Source organism: Rana temporaria, chromosome 2, assembly GCF_905171775.1.
Source record: "Rana temporaria chromosome 2, aRanTem1.1, whole genome shotgun sequence".
NCBI classification, from domain to species: Eukaryota; Metazoa; Chordata; class Amphibia; order Anura; family Ranidae; genus Rana; species Rana temporaria.
This window is the reverse complement of record NC_053490.1, coordinates 360572477-360593238: the sequence shown is the minus strand read 5'-3', so window position 1 is coordinate 360593238 and position 20762 is coordinate 360572477. Positions and strand designations below refer to the sequence as shown.

The 20762-nt window shown below is 45.7% G+C and overlaps 1 protein-coding gene across 1 annotated transcript in view; it reads right to left on the bottom strand.

The window, feature by feature from the left end:
* The window catches only part of PM20D1 (peptidase M20 domain containing 1), a 359154-nt gene that overhangs the window by 4996 nt on the left and 333396 nt on the right, over positions 1 to 20762 (bottom strand). The window contains 1 exon segment of the mRNA XM_040337628.1: positions 18243 to 18408. Coding sequence (XP_040193562.1) covers positions 18243 to 18408 — 166 coding nt within the window.

Genomic DNA, 20762 nt, shown 5'->3' with positions numbered 1-20762 from the left:
AAGGGGTAAAAGCAGGCACCAATTTTATATGTGAACAAACACATGTAAGCTGCTGTCGAATGCAACTAAGGGCTCTTTAACAAGTGCTGTAGGCACTGTTGCTCACCTAAAAAGTGATCCTAGTGTGTTTGACAGGTGGTGAGGAGTAGAGATGGGCCCACCAGAAAGCCAACATTGCACACGGCTAATCACAGGCAGTGAGACATTTCCTGGTCCACAGCTGCACAGATCGGGAAATGTCTCACTGCCACAGCTGTGTAAATGCAGTTGAGACACAGTAGTACGTCTGTTAGAGGTTTAAATCAGCCGTAAGGAGGCAACACCAGCAGACACTGTGCCCAGTAATCTTTGACTTATTCCATATTGTTCAGGTAGATCTCCACCTCTTTAAGGTTGCCTACGCCTGGTTTAGACAAACCATTTGCCACCGACAGGGGTTCTTACAACTAATCAGCTTTTATTTATGTGAAACCTTTATCCCAAAAGGAAGAAAACTGTTGCTGTAGCTACTTATAAACTGAGCTGGAGTTTGGCTTCAGTTGTGCTAGTGTATTTAAATCTGCTAGTGCATTTAACACTACCCTCTCTCCCTCCCTCCCAGACTGACAATGCTACTGTCCAAAGGCATTTCTGTGCTCCATCATCTAGATTGGGGGCACTCTAATACAGAAGGTGTGTTACTGGTCAAATCACCAGGTGACAATAGAGGGGGAAAAAAAAGTCTATTCAAAAAAAGAAAAGAAATCTAATGCAGGCACCACATCTGATGATTGGTGAGCTGCAACATATAACATTTTTTGGTTTTGGTTGCTTCCTCTGTGTGAAATACCTGGTGTTTCTGCCAGTTCCTGTGTGAAATACCTGGTGTTTCTGCCAGTTCCTCTGCTTTCCTATTAAAAACTGATCACATAGCTGATTGGAGGAAAGGCATACACCCCCTTGCAGCTCTGTTTTTTTTAATCGTTCAGGGCTCTGCTAATTTATAGCATCCTCCCCAACACAAAACAGCTTTGAAGAGACATAACAAAACACTGCAGATATATGTACCCAAATCAAATTCCATGAATCGGGTTTCAATCCACGTTAACCACTTCCTTACCAGGCCTATTCTGGCACTACTCTCCTACATGCAAAAATGATATTTTATTTGCTAGAAAATTACTCAGAACCCCCAAACACTATGGCCTGGATTCACAGAGAGCGGGCGCACATTACGCCACCGTAGCTCAAACCAATGTACGCTACGCCGATGCAGCGCAGAGAGACAAGCATGGTATTCAGGAAGCCAGTGCTCCCAATGCTGCGTCGGCGTGGCGTAGGTTTCGATGGCGCAGGCCGGCGTAGGTGGAAGTGGGCTTGCCCCATGCAAATGAGGCGTGACCCAATGCAAATGATGGTTTGAGAGCCAGAGAAGTACGCTTAACGAACTGCGCATGCGTCGTGACGTGGACGCAGCCCCGTGCGCATGCTCACAACCACGTCGGAACAACTGCCTAAAATACGCCGGATCACTGCCTACGGCGTGAACGTAACCTACGCCCAGCCATATTCACGTCCAACGTAAAATACGTTGGCTTGTGTTCCCTGGTGCAGACCTTTGCATGTCTGCTGCTGGGTTACACCTCCTTTATGGGGCTTAACTAAACACCGGATGTATAACTTACGCACACATCGCGTAGCCTGCGTCGGGTGCATGTACGTTCGTGAATCGCCGTATCTCCCTCATTTTCATATTTGAATAGAAAATCAATGGGAGCGCCAAATGCGTCCAGCGTAAATATGCGCCCACTCTACGCCGGCGTAGGCAAGTTATGTCGGTGGGATAAAGCCTGTTTTTAGGCGTATCTTAGTTTGTGGGTCCGGCGCATAGATACGACGGCGCATATTTGCACTTACGCGGCGTATCTGGAGATACGTCGGCGCAAGTGCTTTGTGAATTCGGGCCCTAATATATATATATATATATATATATATATATATATATATATATCTATATCTATATCTATATATGTGTGTGTTTTTAGCAGACACCCTAGGGAATAAAATGGCGGTCGTTGCAACTTTTTATCTTGCACAGTATTTGCGCAATAATTTTTCAAACGCCTTTTTTTGTAAAAAAAAAAACAGTTTCATGAATTAAAAAATAACAAAACATTAAAGTTAGGCCAATTTCTTTGCATAATTTGAAAGATGATGTTACGCCGAGTAAATAGATACCTAACATGTCACCCTTCAAAATTGCACACGCACGTGGAATGGAATGGAATGGAATGGAATGGAATGGCACATGTGTGGTCTGAACACCATTTTCATATGTGGACGGGATTTGCTTCTGCGTGCGAGCTACCGGGGACAGGGGCACTTTAAAAAAAAAAAAAATGTATTGTTAATTTTACTTTAAATTTTTTACTTTGACACTTTAAAAAAAATGTGATCAATTTTATTCCTATTACAAGGAATGTAAACATGCCTTGTAATAGGAATAAGCATGACATGACCTCTTTACAGTGAGATATGAGGTCAATAAGACCCCACATCTCACCTGAAAAAAATAAAATAAAAAAACGATCACCGCTTCACAGCCGAATGTAACAGGCGGTCCGCGCGCCTGTTCCCTTGCTATACACAGGCGATTTTAACGCTGTAATGCATTCCATGCTGGAACGCATACGGCGCTCGTGCAATGACGTCATCGCCCGGCACCACCCTGCGTTCCAGCGGGAAAGTGCGTGGAACACGGCACCCTGTTTGAAATCAGTGCAATGCACTGCACCTGATCTCCTGCCTATAAAGGCATTCAATGGAGATACAGCCGGTGTTCTATTATTGTCAGCCGTACAGTAGGTGACTGCGATATTGTGTCAATCTCGCTCCCTTTCTCGGCGAGATTGACCACCTACGAGCCCCATCGCGGGAGCCAGTGCCGAGCTGGCTTGCCGGGATGGAGACAAAGCCGTCATAGAAGCGACGGGGATCCGACTTGGATTCCCGCCAATTCTAGCTGCGGCGTTTGGTATGAATCCTGAGAGGGAACTCTACGCCAAATTTTAAATAAATAACCGGCATGGGTCCCCCCCAGGGGCATACCAGGCCCTTAGGTCTGGTATGTGTTGTAAGGAGACCCCCCCCTATGCCGAAAAACCTGCGTGGGGGTCCCCCCACAATCCATACCAGACCCGTATCCAAAGCACGCTGCCCGGCCGGTCGGGAAAGGAGTGGGGACGAGCGAGCGTCCCCCCCTCCTGAGCCGTACCAGGCCGCATGCCCTTAACATGGGGGTTTGGGTGCTCTGGGGCAGGGGGGCACACTGCAGCCCCCCCCTTACCCCAGAGCACCCTGTCCCCATGTTGATAAGGACAGGGCCTCTTCCCGACAACCCTGTCCATTGGTTGTCAGGGTATGCGGGCGGGGGGCTTATCGGAATCTGGGAGCCTCCTTTAAAAAGGAGCCCCCAGATACCGGCCCCCCACCCTAGGTGAATGAATATGGGGTACATCGTACCCCTACCCATTCACCTGGAGGCAAAGTGTAAAAGAAAATAAACACACGACACAGGGTTTTTAAAGTAATTTATTAGTCAGCTCTGGGGGCCCCCCTTCTCTTCTTTAGCTCTTTTACAAGGGGGGGCCCATCTTCTTCAGCGAGGGGGTGTCGGTCTTCACCGCCGTCTGGTTCTCTTCCGCTCTACGGGGGTCTTCTCCGCTCTCCGAGGGTCTTCTCCGCTCTCCGGGGGGGGGGTCTTCTCCGCTCTCCGGCGGGGGGGGGGTCTTCTTCCATCTTCTCTGCTCTCCGCTGTTGTCTCCGCGCTCCCCGGTTCTTCTCCCGCTCGCTCTCCGGTGTCTTCTCCTTCAGGGCTGGCCGCCGCTAGCCCGCTCTTCTGTGACGTCTTCTGCCTTCTTCTCTTCTTCTGTTATGCCGGGTGCATGGTTCGCAACCGATTTATATAGACCTCTCTTATGATGTCACAGTCCCATCATGCTCCGGTACCTACCCACGTGGTACCTACATTTATATATATAACCATCTTCTGAAATTCGAAATTCATATAGAATGAACTCAAATTTGAATAGTCCCATCATGCTCCGGTACCTACCCACGTGGTACCTACATTTATATATATAACCATCTTCTGAAATTCGAAATTCATATAGAATGAACTCAAATTTGAATAGAAAAATATTAGAAGAGTAGAATAATAATATATATATATATATATATATATATATATATATATATATATATATATATATATATTTTATATATATATATATATATATATATATATATATAATTATTCTACTCTTCTAATATTTTTCTATTCGAATTTGAGTTCATTCTATATGAATTTCGAATTTCAGAAAATGGAAGATAGATAGAAGATAGACGAAGCCAGGTCATATTCTATTGTATTTGATTACATTCTATTAACCACTTACCCCCCGGACCATATTGCTGCCCAAAGACCAGAGTACTTTTTGCGATTCGGGACCTCGCCACTTTAACTGACAATTGCGTGGTCGTGCGACGTGGCTCCCAAACAAAATTGGCATCCTTTTTTTCCCACAAATAGAGCTTTCTTTTTGTGGTATTTGATCACCTCTGCGGTTTTTATTTTTTGCGCTATAAACAAAAATAGAACGACAATTTTGAAAAGAAATGAATATTTTTTACTTTTTGCTGTAATAAATATCCCCCAAAAATATATAAAAAAACATTTTTGTTCCTCAGTTTAGGCCGATACGTATTCTTCTACCTATTTTTCGTTAAAAAAAAAATCGCAATAAGCGTTTATTGATTGGTTTGCGCAAAAGTTATAGCGTTTACTAAATAGGGGGTATTTTTATGGCATTTTTATTAATATATTTTTTTACTAGTAATGGCGCCGATCAGCGATTTTTTTCGGTATTGCGACATTATGGCGGACACTTCGGACACTTTTGACACATTTTTGGGACCATTGCCATTTTTATAGCGATCAGTGCTATAAAAATGCATTGGATTACTATAAAAATGCCACTGGCAGTGAAGGGGTTAACACTAGGGGGCGGGGAAGGGGTTAAGTATGTCCCTGGGTGTTATCTTACTGTGGGGGGGGGGGGGGTGGACTCACTAGGGGAAACACTGATCCTCTGTTCATACATTGTATGAACAGAAGATCAGCATTTCCCCTGCTGACAGGACCGAGAGCTGTGTGTTTACACACACAGCTCCCGGTCCCCACTCTGTAACGAGCAATCGCGGGTGCCCGGCGGCGATCGAGCCCGCCGGGCACACGCACGGGAGCGGGGGCCACGCGCGCGCCTCCGGCGGCGCGCACGTGCCCCCTAGTGGCGGCTAGAAGAGAGGACGTTATACTACGTGCTCTCGCTTAGGACAGCCACCTTGCCGACGTAGAACGGCGGTGCGCGGTCGGGAAGTAGTTAAATTCCATTCAGTTCTTTACTATTCTTTGATTTTCATTCTATAGTTTTATTATTTTATAGTCTATTTTATTGTATTCTTTTTTAGAAATCGATTTATATTTTTTAGATTTTGATTCAAATTTGCTTTCAATTTTCATTCAAATTGGTTTTCGAATCGAATTGTTTTCGAATTCTATTTGAATATGATTTTTCGAAATTCGGTCGAAAACGAACGAATTCCAAAAACGAATTTAACACATGTAACGAATTTAACACATGTAACGAATTTAATACATGTAACGAATCTAACTTAACGAAATTAATTAAATAACGAATTAAAACAAAACAAAAGAAACAAATGTTTCCCTTTTGCACATGCCTAGTTCCCACAGGAACCTGCGAACACACCGAACATTCGTGTGAACTTTAGAACCCTGTTAAAGTCTATGGCGCTCGAACGTTTAAATTCTAAAGTGCTAATTTTAAAGGCTAATATGCAAGTTATTCAAATTCAATTGCTAGGCCCTTCAGGTCTTGTATGAATATAAAGGGGAACCCCGCCGTCAATTAAAAAAAAAATGACGTGAGGTTCCCCCCAAATATCAATTTCAGCCCCTTCAGGTCTGCTGTGGATTTTAAGGGGAACTCCACCCCAAATAAAAAAAAATGGCGTGGAGTTCCCCCAAAAAAATCTACACCAGACCCCTTATCCGAGCATGTAACCTGGCCGGCCGCAGAAAAGAGGGGGGGACAAGAGAGCGCCCCCCCCACTCCTGAACCGTACCAGGCCACATGCTCTGAACATGGGGAGGATGTCCCCATGTTAATGGGGATAAGGGCCTCATCCCCACAACCCTTGCCCGGTGGTTGTGGGGGTCTGCGGGCAGGGGGCTTATCAGAATCTGGAAGACCCCTTTAACAAAAGGGGACCCCCAGATCCTGCCCCCCCCTTATGTGAATTGGTAATGGGGTACACACACACACACACACCGTGGAAAAAAGTCCTTTATTAAAAAAATAATAATAATACAGCAGTGGTAATCCACTCTCGATCCCCGCTCCAACGTTGTCGGTATCCAGCGACGGGTGATCTCCTCTCCGGTCCAGCAATGAGAAGATCATCCGGGATCCAGAGCGCAGCATCGCCAGCCACCTGTCTCCACCGGAGACAGCCGGGCGAATGACGCTGCTGGATCTAGTGACATTTCTTATATAGGTGAGGCGGGGCCACCTGTCACGTGACCCCACCCCCTCTGACGCAAGGGGGAAGCCTGGGCTTCCCCAGTGACATAGCAGAGGGTGCGTCAGAGGGGGACGGGGTCACGGGATGGGTGGCCCCGCCTCACCTACATAAGAAATGTCACTAGCCCCAGCAGCATCATTCGCCCGGCTGTCTCCGGTGGAGACAGGTGGCCGGCGATGCAGCGCTCTGGATCCCGGACGATCTTCTCATCGCTGGACCGGAGAGGAGATCACCCGTCGCTGGATACCGACAACGTTGGAGCAGGGAGCCGGGACCGAGAGTGGATTACCACCACTGGATTTTTTTTTTTTTAATAAAGGACTTTCTTGGTGCCTCCATGGCAGCATACCTGTGATAGAGCTCCACCTCGACTCCTCCTTCAGGACTAGTGAACAGCATAAATTAAAGGCATAGTCCCTCCCCCAACATTCACCTTTTTTTCCCTCATACCTTCTTGTGCGGGTGAAGAGTAGCAGTATGTCCATACCTCTGCAGTTGGCAGCGTCCGCCGGGTTTAGTCTTTCCTGTGCGAAGTCCCTGTTCTTGGGCCGCTCACAGCGCTGATAAGACTGGGAACCCCTCTGTGAATCTGTTGGGGTCTTTTCGCAGAGTTTCCTCACAGGAACGCAGTCTGCTATTGATGATGGATGCAGTGGAGTCGCAAAAGGATCAGCTCACATCCTTCCAGGCTGGTGGTTTCCATTTTATTTTAAGGCATATATTGTTTTTTGTCTCTCCCATCCCTTCCTTCCTTTAATTTTCCTGTTAGGTCTCCTTTAAAAAAAAAAAAAGAGTGTGCTTGTTGTCTTACTTTGTAATGCTCCCTTTAAGTCCAGTCAGTTTGATGGGGCAGGTGCCTTTTATCCTGACAGACTTGCAGTTGTTGTTTGTTTCCCCCGAAATCAGCGGGGGTCTATGTTTTTTTTTTTTTGTATTTCACTCGACATCCCTGCGGGCGGCCATCTTGGATTCTGGAAAAAGGGCCAGATTTGCCCTTGTCTTCCATAATCAATTTGCAATGGTGGTTTATGGGATTAGCCCACCCACCTGAGCCTATTTAAGTTCAGATTCAGGGTTAGCTGCCAGAGTCTCCTCAGCTGTGCCCTGCTAGGTTTCACGGACGCTGCTCTGTGGTAGGTACCTTTGTTTTTATTCTCAAAAAAATGGTGATAAAAATAAAATAAAAAATGTATGTTTAAAAAAAAAAAAAAAAATAAAAAAAAAGGGGGACAAAAACTCCATAGTTCCTTTTTTTTCCCCCTTGCTTACTAAATTTCCACAGCTGATCCTTCTGTCTAACTCCGCAATGAGTCATTTATCTTGCAACAAAGATCCTCACACTTCTATTAGGTATGTGACCAACTAAACGTGAGTATAAAAAAAAAGTGCGCTTACTGGTCTAACGTGAGTTCCTTACATCGTAGCCCTGCCCACTCCAAGAGGTCCAGAAAATCTTCAAGACACCGTGATGATGACAGCCCAGACCGCAGATCTCATTCTTCACGCCACCAGTCCCAGGTCCCATTCTTCACGTCATAGATCAGAGAGGTTAAGATCCAGAGGACAAGATCCTTCCCCCTCTCCTAGGACCTATACAAAGAAGAAATGCTGGACAGGTGGGACTACACCGCTACCAGACAGATTGGTTTGTAAGGACTGTTTTATGGACTATGCGTCCAGCCACGAGCTAGAAAATCAGCACGCTGTAGATCTGCTCAAGCAAACAATGAAGGACTCCTTCTCTGAGCTTGTGGCTTTTGTCCCCGCTCAACCAGTTCAGCAGATATCCCAGGTTCAGGATACAGAACCTAATCTCCCTGGTCCTTCAGCAGTCAGTACACCTGTGCCACTGTCAGGCTGAACAGCTAGAGATTCACCACCTGAATATTCTGCAGAGGACTCTTCAGAGGAGTCAAATCTTCTGGCTTCAGTCTCTCCTTGGTAAAGCCGTTCATCCAGGCAGTCAAAACTGCAATTACCTGAAAAGACGAGCCTCCCCAAGAGTCTACAAGTTACTTCCCATTCCTCAAAAGGAAGCAGGTTCTCTTCTCGGTGATGGGCGAGATTAGACAGGTCATTCAGAATGAATGGTCAAAAACTGATAAAAAACTTTCATGGGGCCGGTTCAATAAACTATACCCCTTACCAGAGTCGTGAAGGCAGTCACTAAACTCCATGCCAGTGGTAGACGGAAAAAAAAAAACTTTACCAGTGAAGGATTCCGCTTCCTTCAAGGACCCTCTAGACAGGCGAACTGACCTGGAGCTGAAGAGGAGCTATTTAGCCGCGGGAGCAGCATGTAAGCCAGCTATCGCCCTCACATCGGTATCAAATGCCATAAGATCTTTGACAGATAATATTGAGACGGCTTTGCGTCAGGATGTCCCCAAGGAGGATATAATTAAAGCCTTGGAAGAGCTTAGATTGTCGGCAGACTTTGTCAGGGTAGCGACCATTGACACGATCAGCTGCTCTGCAAGATCCATGTTGCATTCAGTAATGGTGAAAAGGGCCTTCTGGCTGAAAGATTGGACGGCTGACTTATCCTCCAAACAAAATTGGTGCAAAATCCTATTCGATGGAAAAGCACTATTCGGAGACAAAACAGATAAAGCTATCTCCAGGCTGTCAGGAGGGAAGTCCGGTATGCTTTCCCAGGACAGAAGGATATAAAGATTCAGAGGCGATTCCTCTAGGTTCTGCCAGACAAATCCAAGGGATTTTAGGCAGTCAAGACAGCCCAGAGACAACAAAAGACCTTGGAAAGGAACTCAGACATTCTTTTTTGAACAGGAAGATGAAGGACCTTTACGGCTCCACAGGAGCAGAAGCAGTGTTTTTGATGCCAGAGTAGCCCAGGCACTCCCGGTGGGAGCCAGGCTAAAGTTATTCGTCCCAGTCTGGGCCACATGCTGCCAGGACCCCTGGGTTCTGTCAACAATTTAATGGGGGCACCACTTCGAAATTCTTTCAAAGGAACAGAGATTCCATCCTCTCCGCCGAAAGCCCAAGCTCTGTAAAACTTCCTAACGTCACTCCAGCTTCAGGGGGCAGCTGTTCTGGTTCTCTTGGCAGAGCGCTTCGCAGGCTTCTACTCCACCCTATTTCTGGTCCCAAAGAGGACAGGTGGGTGGAGGCCTGCGACAGACCTTCAGAGGCTCAATCGGTATATCCGCCCCGAAAGCTTCGAAATGGAGTCCCTGCAGACGATTATTCAGGCAGTCCAGACATCAGATTGGATGATTTCAGTCGATCTGAAGGATGCGTACCTACACATTCTAATTCTACCTGCATTTAAAAAATATCTGAGATTTGCAGTGGGATAGACCCACCTACAGTTTCAAGCCCTGCCTTTCGGTCTGTGCACCTCTCCCAGGGTGTTCACCAAGATACTAATATCCACTCTGGTTCCCCTGCGGGAGAGGGGCTTGAGGATATACCACTACTTGGACGACATCCTCCTCCTAGCAAGCAATCCGGATTAGTTGGTATGTCACCGGGAAATTCTTCTACAGTCCCTAAAAGAGCTAGGGTGGCTAATAAATTCCGAAAAGTCAACTAGCACCCACACAGCAGATGATCTACCTGGGTGCAATGTTCAATACTCAGGAGGGGACAGTGTCATTACCACCGCCAAAGGCAGGGATTGTCACCCAGAGAATGATCAAGGTCATCCGGAGCCTGTATCTGACGGCTTCACAATGCCTGAGCCTCATTTGCACAATGTCTTCTTGTATACCCATGGTTCCAGGCAGGTTTCTTGGTGCAGTGGAAGAAACGACTATCTCAGACGATACTGCTGACGGGAGTAATACACAGGAGTCTTCACTGGTGAACAGTTCCGGAAAACCTCTCCAAGCCTCGTCACCTGGTTCCCCATCCTTGGATCACAATTATGTCCGATGCAAGCGGACAGGGCTAGGGAGGCCATTGCGGGGAAACTAGAATACAGGGTAGATGGTCATGTTCTACCCAGCATCTTGGAGATGAGGGCAGCCTTCTTAGCACTAACTTCTTTGGCATCCCAAATCAGAGGCCAGAGAATACTTCTATGCCTAGACAACATGGCAGCTGTTGCTTATCAGCAGAAGCAAGGAGGCACTCGCAGCAGGTCGTTCCTCAAGGAGGTGGCGCTGATCATGCTCTGGGCAGAGAAGAACCTCCTGGACCCCAGAGCAATGTATCTGCCGGGCAGGTTGAACACGGAAGCAGACACGTTGTCAAGAAACTTCCTGGACAACAATGAGTTGGCTCTCCACCCCCTCGTCTTCCATCAGATTGCCAGCATATGGGATCCCCTTCAGGTAGACCTGTTTGTCTCCCCGAAGAATGCCAAGCTGGACAGATTCTTCTCTTGGATGCCGCATCCACAAGCTAAGGCAGTGGATGCCCTGTCATGCCCCTGGAGGTTCACCACGGCATATGCCTTTCCTCCCAGGCCATTAATATTCAAATTCCTCCTGGGGCTCCTCAGGGAGTCAGTCCAGGTGGTGGCAGTACTTCCGTATTGGCTGAAGAGACCCTGGTTCCCTCTAGCCATGCGACTCAGTGTGAGCTCTCCAATCAGGATCCCTCCTTTCCTGTCGCAGGGCAGTCTAGTTCATCCAAACCCTCAGAAGTTGAATCTTCGAATCTGGAGGTTGAGAGGCGAAGGTTCGAGTCCCTAGGGTGTTCCCCAGGAGTCATAACAACCCTTCTAAAAGCCAGAAAGCCTGCAGCTAATGCCATATATTCAAAAATCTGGGACAAGTTCTTGTCATTTGCTACTGGAAATGGATTTGATCCAATCCTTCCCTCTACGTCCAATATTCTAGGTTTTCTTCAGACAGGACTTGATCTGGGGCTTAGTCTGAGCTCCCTCAAAGTGCAGGTAGCAGCAATCTCTGCTGCAACAAATAAGAGATGGGCAGAGGATCCTTTGGTAGTCACTTTCCTCAGAGGAGTATTGAAGATTCGTCCACCTGTCAAGACGATCATTTCCTAAGTGGAATCTGTCCCTGGTCCTTGAAGTTCTATCTGACCATCCCTCTGCTTCAGTGGAACAAGTAGCAATAAGGAACCTGACACTAAAGACGGCTTTCCTGCTAGCCATTACATCTGGCAGAAGAATCTCGGAACTTCACTCCTTAGGGATAGGTGACGGACACATCTCTTTCTTCCCCGACAGGGTGGAACTTCGCCCTCTTCGAGGGTTCACACCTAAGGTCGCTACTCCAAGCCACCTGTTTGAACCCTGGGCACTACCAGTGTTTACAGACACAGGTTCAGAGTCTTGTCGTGAGCTGGATGTATCCAGAGTGCTCAGGGCCAACCTAGAAGCCACCGACCCCTTCAGAAACTCTGAGAGACTTTTTATTGTACCGTTCAATAAATACAGGGGCAAAGAAGCTTCCATCAGAACTCTGGCATCCTGGGTTGTAAAGTTAATCCAGAAGGCCTACAGGGTGAAGAATATCCTCCATCCTGAGTGAATGCTCATTCTACAAGGGCAGTCTCAGCTTCCTGGGCAGCAAGGGCTAATGTTTTGTTGAAGACGGTGTACAGGGCCGCCACCTTGTCTTATCACCATACGTTCCTCAGACACTACCATATTGGTCCAGGAGCTCTCACGACTGTGTTCGGAAGAAGGGCAGTTCAGGCTGCTATGTCCTCCTGTAATTAAACATTTACTGTTAAGCATTATCCCACCCATGTCAGCTTGTTATTTATCACAGGTATGCTGCCATGGAGGCACCAGGAAAACGAAAAATTGTATCATACTTACCAGTAATTTGCCTTTCCTGGTGCCTATCCATGGCAGCATACGCTCCCACCCTCGGTATTCTACATTACGGAGAATGTTGGGGGAGGGACTATGCCTTTAATTTATACTATTCACTAGTCCTGAAGGAGGAGCCGAGGCGGAGCTCTATCACAGGTATGCTGCCATGGATAGGCACCAGGAAAGGAAAATTACTGGTAAGTATGATACAATTTTCCGTTATCTCCTTGGCTTTGTCATTTCTCCAAAAGGAATACAGATGGATCATTCCAAAGTGACTTGCATTACGAACTGGCCTACGCCAACTTTGAGAAAGGTTGTACAGAGTTTTTTTGGCTTCGCTAATTTCTACAGGAAATTCATAAAAAATTTCTCCCTATTGGTGACCACTTACTCAACTTACCAGTTCATTGGTAAAGTTCACCTGGTCAGAAGCTGCCCAAAATGCTTTTCAACAGTTAAAACATCACTTCACTACAGCCCCAATCCTACAACTTCCCAATCCTAATTATCATTTTGTTTTGGAAGTCGACGCATCGCAATGCGCCTTGGGTGCAATTCTTTCACAGCAATCTGCTCCCGATTCTCCACTCCACCCTGTCACATTTCTTTCAAAAACCTTGAACACAGCTGAATGCAACTATCCTATTGGAGAAAAAGAATTGCTCGCCAAAAAATGTGCCCTGGAGAACTGGCGACATTTATTAGAAGGCTCATTACATCCCATAATGATTTAGACTGATCGTAATCTACAATACCTCAAATCTAGCAAAACCCTCTCGTCTAGACAGCTTCGATGGAGCCTTTTCTTTGATAGATTTGACTTCTTGATTACTTACAGGTCTGGCGCAAAAAATGGAAAAACAGATTCTCTTTCTAGACTTTCAGAACCTGTTGAAGAACCTTCTATTCCCCTTTATTCCTTTTCATAAGGTTACACTTGCTAATCTGAATCTAAACAGTTACATAAACAAAGTTTGGATATGCAAGAAACTACTATCCCTCAGGGATTAACACAAGATGAAGAAGGGTTCTTCTATAAGCATACTCAACTGTTTGTCCCTCCTTCTATGGTTATCCATATATTGAAAGTGTTACATGATGCTCCCCTAGCTGGTCATCCTAGAATAGAGAAAACTATAGATTTAATCCAACGTTATTTCTGGTGGCTCAATATGACTAGCACCATAAAAGATTACGGGCCAGATTCACATAGGTTACGCAGATCTAAAGATCCGCTAACCTATGTGATTTAAGATCCGCCGCCGCAAGTTTTTGAGGCAAGTGGGTAATTCACAAAGCACTTACCTCAAAACTTTCGGCGGCGTATCGTAAATCCCCCCACGGAATTCAAATTCCACAGCTAGGGGGAGTGTAGTATTTAAATCAGGCGCTTCCCCGCGCCGATTTAACTGCACATGCGCCGTCCGCGAATTTTCCCGGCAAGCATTGCTCCCAATGACGTCGCTAGGACGTCATTGGTTTTGGCGTGAGCGTAACTTGCGCCCAGCGCTTTTGTGAATCGACTTACGCAGACAACGTAAAATTTCAAAATTCGACGCGGGATTGACGGCCATACTTAACATTGGCTGCGCCTCATAGACCCAGGGGCAACTATACGCCGGAAAAAGCCGAACACAAACTTTACTGCGCTGCCCTTGATTCACGGAGCAGTAGCTCCGTAAATTGCGTGGGCGCGCCGGCAAAATGCCCGGCGTAAGCGCGCGCAATTTAAATGATCCCGTAGGGGGCGGGAATCATTTAAATTAGGCGCGTTCCCGCGCCGGTCGCAAGGACGTCATTTGCTTCAAGGTGAACGTGAATGGCGTCCAGCGCCATTCACGAATCACTTACGCAAACTACGTAAATTTGAAATTTCGCGACGCGGGAACGAGGGGTATACGTAACATTGGCTGCCCCTGCTAATAGCAGGGGCAGCCTTACGCGAAAGACGCCGTACGGAAATGGCGTAAACTGCGTACGCAGGGCTCGCGTAACATTGTGAATCGGCGTTAGTATGCAATTTGCATACTATACGCTGAGCACAATGGGAAAGCCACCTAGCGGCCATCGCAAGAATGCAGCCTAAGATATGCGGGCATAAGAGCCTTATGCCGCGCATATCTTAGGCTGCAGTCGGCGTAACAAGGTTCCTGAATCAGGAGCATTCGTTACGCCGGGGCAAGTAAGCAATTGCGCTGTGTAACTATGGTTACACAGGCGCAATTGCTTCTTGAATCCAGGCCATTGTCTTTGGATTTCATCGTAGAATTGCCTCCTTCTAATGCATATAATACCATCATGGTAACAGTCGATATGCTGGCTAAGATGGCTCATTTTTTCCCTCTCAAGAAACTGCCTTCTTCCAAAGAAACAGCGCAAACCCTACTAGATCATGTTATCAAATTGCATGGTGTCCCTTCACGTCTAATTTCAGACTCTCAGTTTATCTCCAAATTCTGGAACGCCTTGTGCCATATTCTTCAAATAGACCATAGATACTCCAGTGGATATCATCCTCAAACAAATGGACAGACAGAAAGATAGAAGAAAATAAACCACTCAAACAATATCTCAGATGTTATTGCTCCCATCTTCAGGATAACTGGTCTACTCTTCCACTTGCTGAATTCTCTTATAATTCAACTAGTTCCTCTACAAATTATTCCCCTTTCTATGCAAACTATGGGTTTCATCCCAATATATTACCAGAGTCTTCATTACTTACGAATGTTCCTTCAACGAATGATTATTGGTCTACCCTATCATCCGTATTGCAAGTTTAGAAATAAAATCTCAAAAAGGCACAAGATCGCCAAAAAGTCTATTATGATCTTAGGCATAGACCTGCGCCAAGTTACAAAGTAGGCGATCAAGTGTGGCTTTCAACAAAAAACGTATGTTTGCATTTACCAGCGAGGAAACTCGCCAAACAATTTCTTGGTCCATTCCCAATATCTAAAGTTATTAACCAAAATACTATGCAACTTTCTCTCCCCCCGGAACTTGCCATTCATCCTTCATTCCATGTGTCGCTTCTCAAACCCCATCGACCTAATCCCTTTCCTGGGAGGAATCCTCCTCCTGCACCTCCTATCCTAGTCGAAAGTGAAGAACATTATGGGGTTGAAGATATTCTAGACTCTAGAAAAAGAAGAGGTCATCTACAATATCTAATTAGATGGAAGGATTATGGTATACAAGAAAATTCTTGAGAAGTCTCAGAGGAAGTGCATGCACCAGAACTATGTAGTCAATTTCATTCAACATACCCTCACAAGCCTTCACCTACTAAGATCCCCAGGAGGGAATCCCTTAAGAGGGGAGTACTGTAACAGGCGCTCCACGCACCTGTTCCCTTGCTATACACAGGCGCTTTCAGCACCGTAATGCGTTCAATGCTGAATGCATACGGCGCTCGTGCTATGATGTCATCGCCCGGCGCCACCCTGTGCTCCAGCGTGCAACGCGAAAGTGCACCGTACACGGTGCCCTGTTTAAAATCAGTGCGATGCACTGCACCTGATCTCCTGCCTAAAAAGGCATTCAATAGAGATACAGCCGGTGTTCTAATTATTGTCAGCCGTAGCTCGGCCTACGCTACAGACATGGATGCCTTTACTCCCCATGCCGGAACAACGCTCCAGCCACAACTACTACTTTGAATACCATCTACAGCTGCTGCAACTTGGAGCCATTGCTGGGGACAACTTCACAGACTGCCCTATTGAACATTCTTCACCACAGGATCCCTAGTACCTATACTGAAGTCTGCAAAATGGATAAGATACATTTCTGTTACTTGTAGTGCTATAGCAATACCTGCTACATATATACCACCTATACTATTGCTGTTCCCTATCATATTCTACTGCTCAACGTCTAGGATACTGTTGTGTATAGGACTGTCTTCTAAGGAATATGTTAAAGGCACATCTGTACTCAAATACCCTGAGCTATATTCACTTCTCATGTATAACTAATAGTTATTACTATAGCTCTTAATTACCATATGTACTCTCAAAGTACCTGAGCTTTATTTACCTCTCATATAAAACTATAGTTATACTACAGCTCTTAGTTACTATATGTATTCTCAAAGTACCTGAGCTATATTGCCTCTCATTTGCAATACTTGTTACTACAAATACAATTCACTACGTGCTTGACAGAAGTATAAAATACTTGTAGGCCTTGTCCTAATTGTTGAACATGTTCGCTCTAACTTTTCTATGCTAGGGGTTGATGCTATTTCATAGCATCTCCCCTAGTGGCCCAAATACATCTCTTCATGTTAAGGTTGATATGATGTAGAAAACCCCCAAACTCCTGTTGCTAGAAGTGACGCCTGGGGTCCCTTACTGATAATCACCTGCATGTAGTGGTGTATTGGGATATTGTCCTTGAACTATAATTTTAACGCGAAGCCTTGGTTGCATGTTGTAATGCGTCCATGCTTAGTAGCTCAACGCCTTTCTTTATGTGTCACAGAGATGATGTATAGATCCTCCAAACTCCTGTTGCGAGGAGTGAAGCCTGGGGCCTAGTACTGAGTTGTCGCATAGAGAATTACATTGAAATTCTTGCTAACCGCAGTTGTGGTTCACTCCGTTCACCAGAGCTGTTACACCGAAGCGGTGCCGTTTTTTTCAATGCAGAGGCCATGCGTGACGTCATAGCATCGTGCCCGGCCTCCGAGCGATCATAGAGCGGTGAGTCGGTAGAAGTGCGGCGGAACAGCCGATATGATCATTCTTACGGTGCACAGAATTGCCGGCTCTAAAAGACGATATCTGAATGATGCCTGTAACATCATCCAGGGACATCCGTCTGGTGGGAAGTGGTTGAAGTGCGGGGGGGTGTGCTCACCTGCTGCTTCTGTTTGGTGCTCTGCTGAGCACAGACACTCTGACATCATCACATACAATGCAGGACCACCACTACATTGTAAATGAGGATGTAGAGGGCTTGCCTACATCCCCTTATGTTGGAGAGAAAAGGAGAGCACCAGCTACTGGGGGGGGGGGGGGGGGGGGAGTAAACAATACGATACAGTGAATACATTTGCTGTTTATGTTTCCCCTAGACCAAAATGAGCCTATAGTCCTTGCAGTGCTGGGGGATCCAAACTGCAAAGGACTGCTGTTTAATAATAAAAAAAAGTATACCAGATTTAAATAATTTTGCAGGGCTGCCTCCAGCTTTCCTCTTTTCTGAATCCCTGAACTAAGCAGCAAGTGAAAGAAGAATACGTCTGATCTGTTCCAGGCAAGTGACTCAAAGCATCAAAACCATTAAATTTGCATGACAACCAGGCAGCTAGCATTTTCCTGGCAAGGTCAGACTACAAGCTTGGGTTTATTTTCACAAATGTATTCAAATACACAACATAATGCAAAGTGCAGTACCATAGCAATCAATAGTATTCATCGTTTATAAAACCTTTAGACTCTGCTACGGGTTACCATACTTTACATATCAGCTGTTTTATTTTGCACTGCATTACTGAATAAGCCTGTTGGTAAGCCTGACCACTTTTTTTTTTTCTTACATATGAAAGCACAAATAGGTCCCCAAGCACAATGTCTGAATGGACAGAGCAGCGTCTCAGCTCAGGTGCCCCCATAGCAAGCTGCTTGCTGTAGGGGCACTCGGCACTCGTCGGGTAAGGAGCACCGACAGGAGGATCTGGGCTGCTCTGTGCAAAACCATTACATAGAGCATAAAAGTATAACATTCTTGTCATTTTTAAACAAAACAAAAACAAAGACTTTAATATCACTTTTAACTGTAATTTACCACATGTTAAATTTATTATCCAAGAGAAAAACCATACCTGGCACTACTGGCACTCCAGAAAACACAGAGTGAATGGTTCGCTGTAGTATTTGGTAACCAAAGTTTGACTCGTCGTGGGGGCTAATAGGAAGGGGATCAAATGAATTCAGGATGGAAAGTTTGACTCTTTTATCATTAATAGTATTCCTTATAATGTCTAACACCTGGAAAAAAAAATTATGTACTCACTGTAAAACCTCTATCTCTGATGTTCATTAAAATATACAGCACAGTAGCAGATCTATACATGGGTTATGCTTGAAGCACTAGTTTCTTTTGATTTATGTCACCAACTGTAAAAAAAAAAAAAAAAAAAAAAGACTATTTGAAGTTGCTTGACTGACACCAACTACTAGAACCCTTGAAAATGGCTACACACAGAGCAGTTGACACTGTTTGAGCCCTATCTTTCTGGCTTGCTGCAAGAGCAGCTGAAAGCAGAGCTTGCCATGAAGATTGTAGCAATTCCAGATCTCATTTGGTTCGCTCTCTCTTTCTCCTTAATCTCCCTCTACAATAGCCAATCTGAATGTATCTAAACTATCTTATCAAACAAACTAGCTCCGGCAAAGAAAACAATTTCCCATGCTCTGGGGCCGTGCCTACACTGCATGGGTTAGCTGCTCGCTTTGTTCAGGGGTGACCACAAAGCTTATACTTAACTGATCCTCTGCTCCAGTGGCAAACAGCGCTCCCCCATAATGGTAGGTTCCTAAAGTCCAGAACAAATCTATGGGTGTGACAAAGTCAGGAACAGTGGGCCGCACAAGACCACTAAACTACAAGGGGACAGGGGTTGCAGGGACCAGACTTGTGGGAGGATTGGAGGATTAAGCAAGTACAGTAAAACCTTGGATTGAGAGTAACTTGGTCTGAGAAAGTTTTGCAAGACAAGCACATGATTTAATACATTTTTACTTGATAAACAAGTAGAGTCAAATCACAACTGAGTATAAAAGAGAAGAGTGGTGCCTCTAAGTGTAGCAATATGGTTACATTTAATGAAGGTACAATATTTAGCAACTCACATGATTGATGATTAAAATAGGCACATCTAAGTATGCATTTAAGTATGCAGCATCTGGGGTAAAGCTGTCCACATAGACTAGCATTCTCCACACCGCCATCAACGTCAACCCTTACATTCTGCGCTCAACGAGTGCTTCTATCCTCATTTTCAGATCACTACTGCAGGGTAGTCTTCCCGGTCACGATTGCACATTGACAGCGGTAAGAGCCAGCGGTGCAGACAGCATACTTTGATGCGCCTCTTAATCATCAACCATATAAGTGTTGTACCCTCAAATAAATGTAACCGTGCCTCACTTCCCTCTTATACTCTGTAGCTCCTGTTGGATTTTGCTTCTAATCCCCTTGTGGGGGCTGCCATTTGTGGATGGACACTTTATGGTTACACATCACATTGCTATAATCTTTTTATATGGACCATAAACTAAAGGACTTATGAATAAGTGGTTGTGGAATGAATCATCTGAGTTTAAATTATTTCTTATGGGGAAATTTGCTTTGATATAAAAGTGCTTTGGATTATTAGCTTGTTTCTGGAACAAATTATGCTTGAAATCCAAGGTTTTACTGTATATCTCTGCTCTTCTTTCCCCTGGAAAAAAAATAACCAGTTAACCTGTGCAGTACATATACAGCACCACTGCATGGGGAAAAAATTTGCCCAGAGTTCTGCTTTAATCAGGGCCGTCGATAGGGGTGTACCACTGGTCCTCCTGTATGGGGGCCCGGATAGGGAGGAGGATCAGTGTGTCAGGGCAAATACAGAATGATGCCCTGTGTCTGTCTCCATGTAGCAGCCAAAAGCTAGTTTCTCTCCCTCCCTTCAGCTTTAACTGCTGCATAGAGAGACACTGGGCATCAGTCTGTAATTGCTTTAATGCGTGAATCCCCCCCCTCCCTGTTATCCTGACATGCTCCCCCCCCCCCCCAAGGCTTGAGCCCTGGGAGGCAATGCAGGGAGGTAGCTGGGTGACAGAAGGAGGGGTAGGGAAAAGAGCCTTAGGAAAGCTAGTCCTGAGTTGGTACATCCCAACAAATATGCTAATTTGCATGATGTTGGGGATATCAGCTAAGGGGTGGCAGTGCTGGAGCAGGCGCCCTACCCTAGCTGCCAGGGGAATGACTGCTCTGGTAAGAAGGGGGTAAGGACACAGACAAGGTCAGACAGGTACTGATATTAGGGGACTCAATCAGACCGTGATCACCGAACGGTACGTGCGCTCGGGTTTCGGCACATCGTGGATCGGATGGACAGATTATTGGCTGGGGAGGACCCAACGGTAATGATACATGTTGGTACCAAAGACAAAGTAAGAGGAAGATGGAGCATCCTTAAAAACGATTTCAGGGACTAAATGGAATAGAGTCGGTTTTCTGATAAATACTGCCTTTGCCTCGAACCATACACAGAGCTTGGGAAAATTAACAAGTGGCTGAGGAACTGTTGTAGGAAGTAGGGTTTTGGGTTCTTGGAGAACTGGGCTGACTT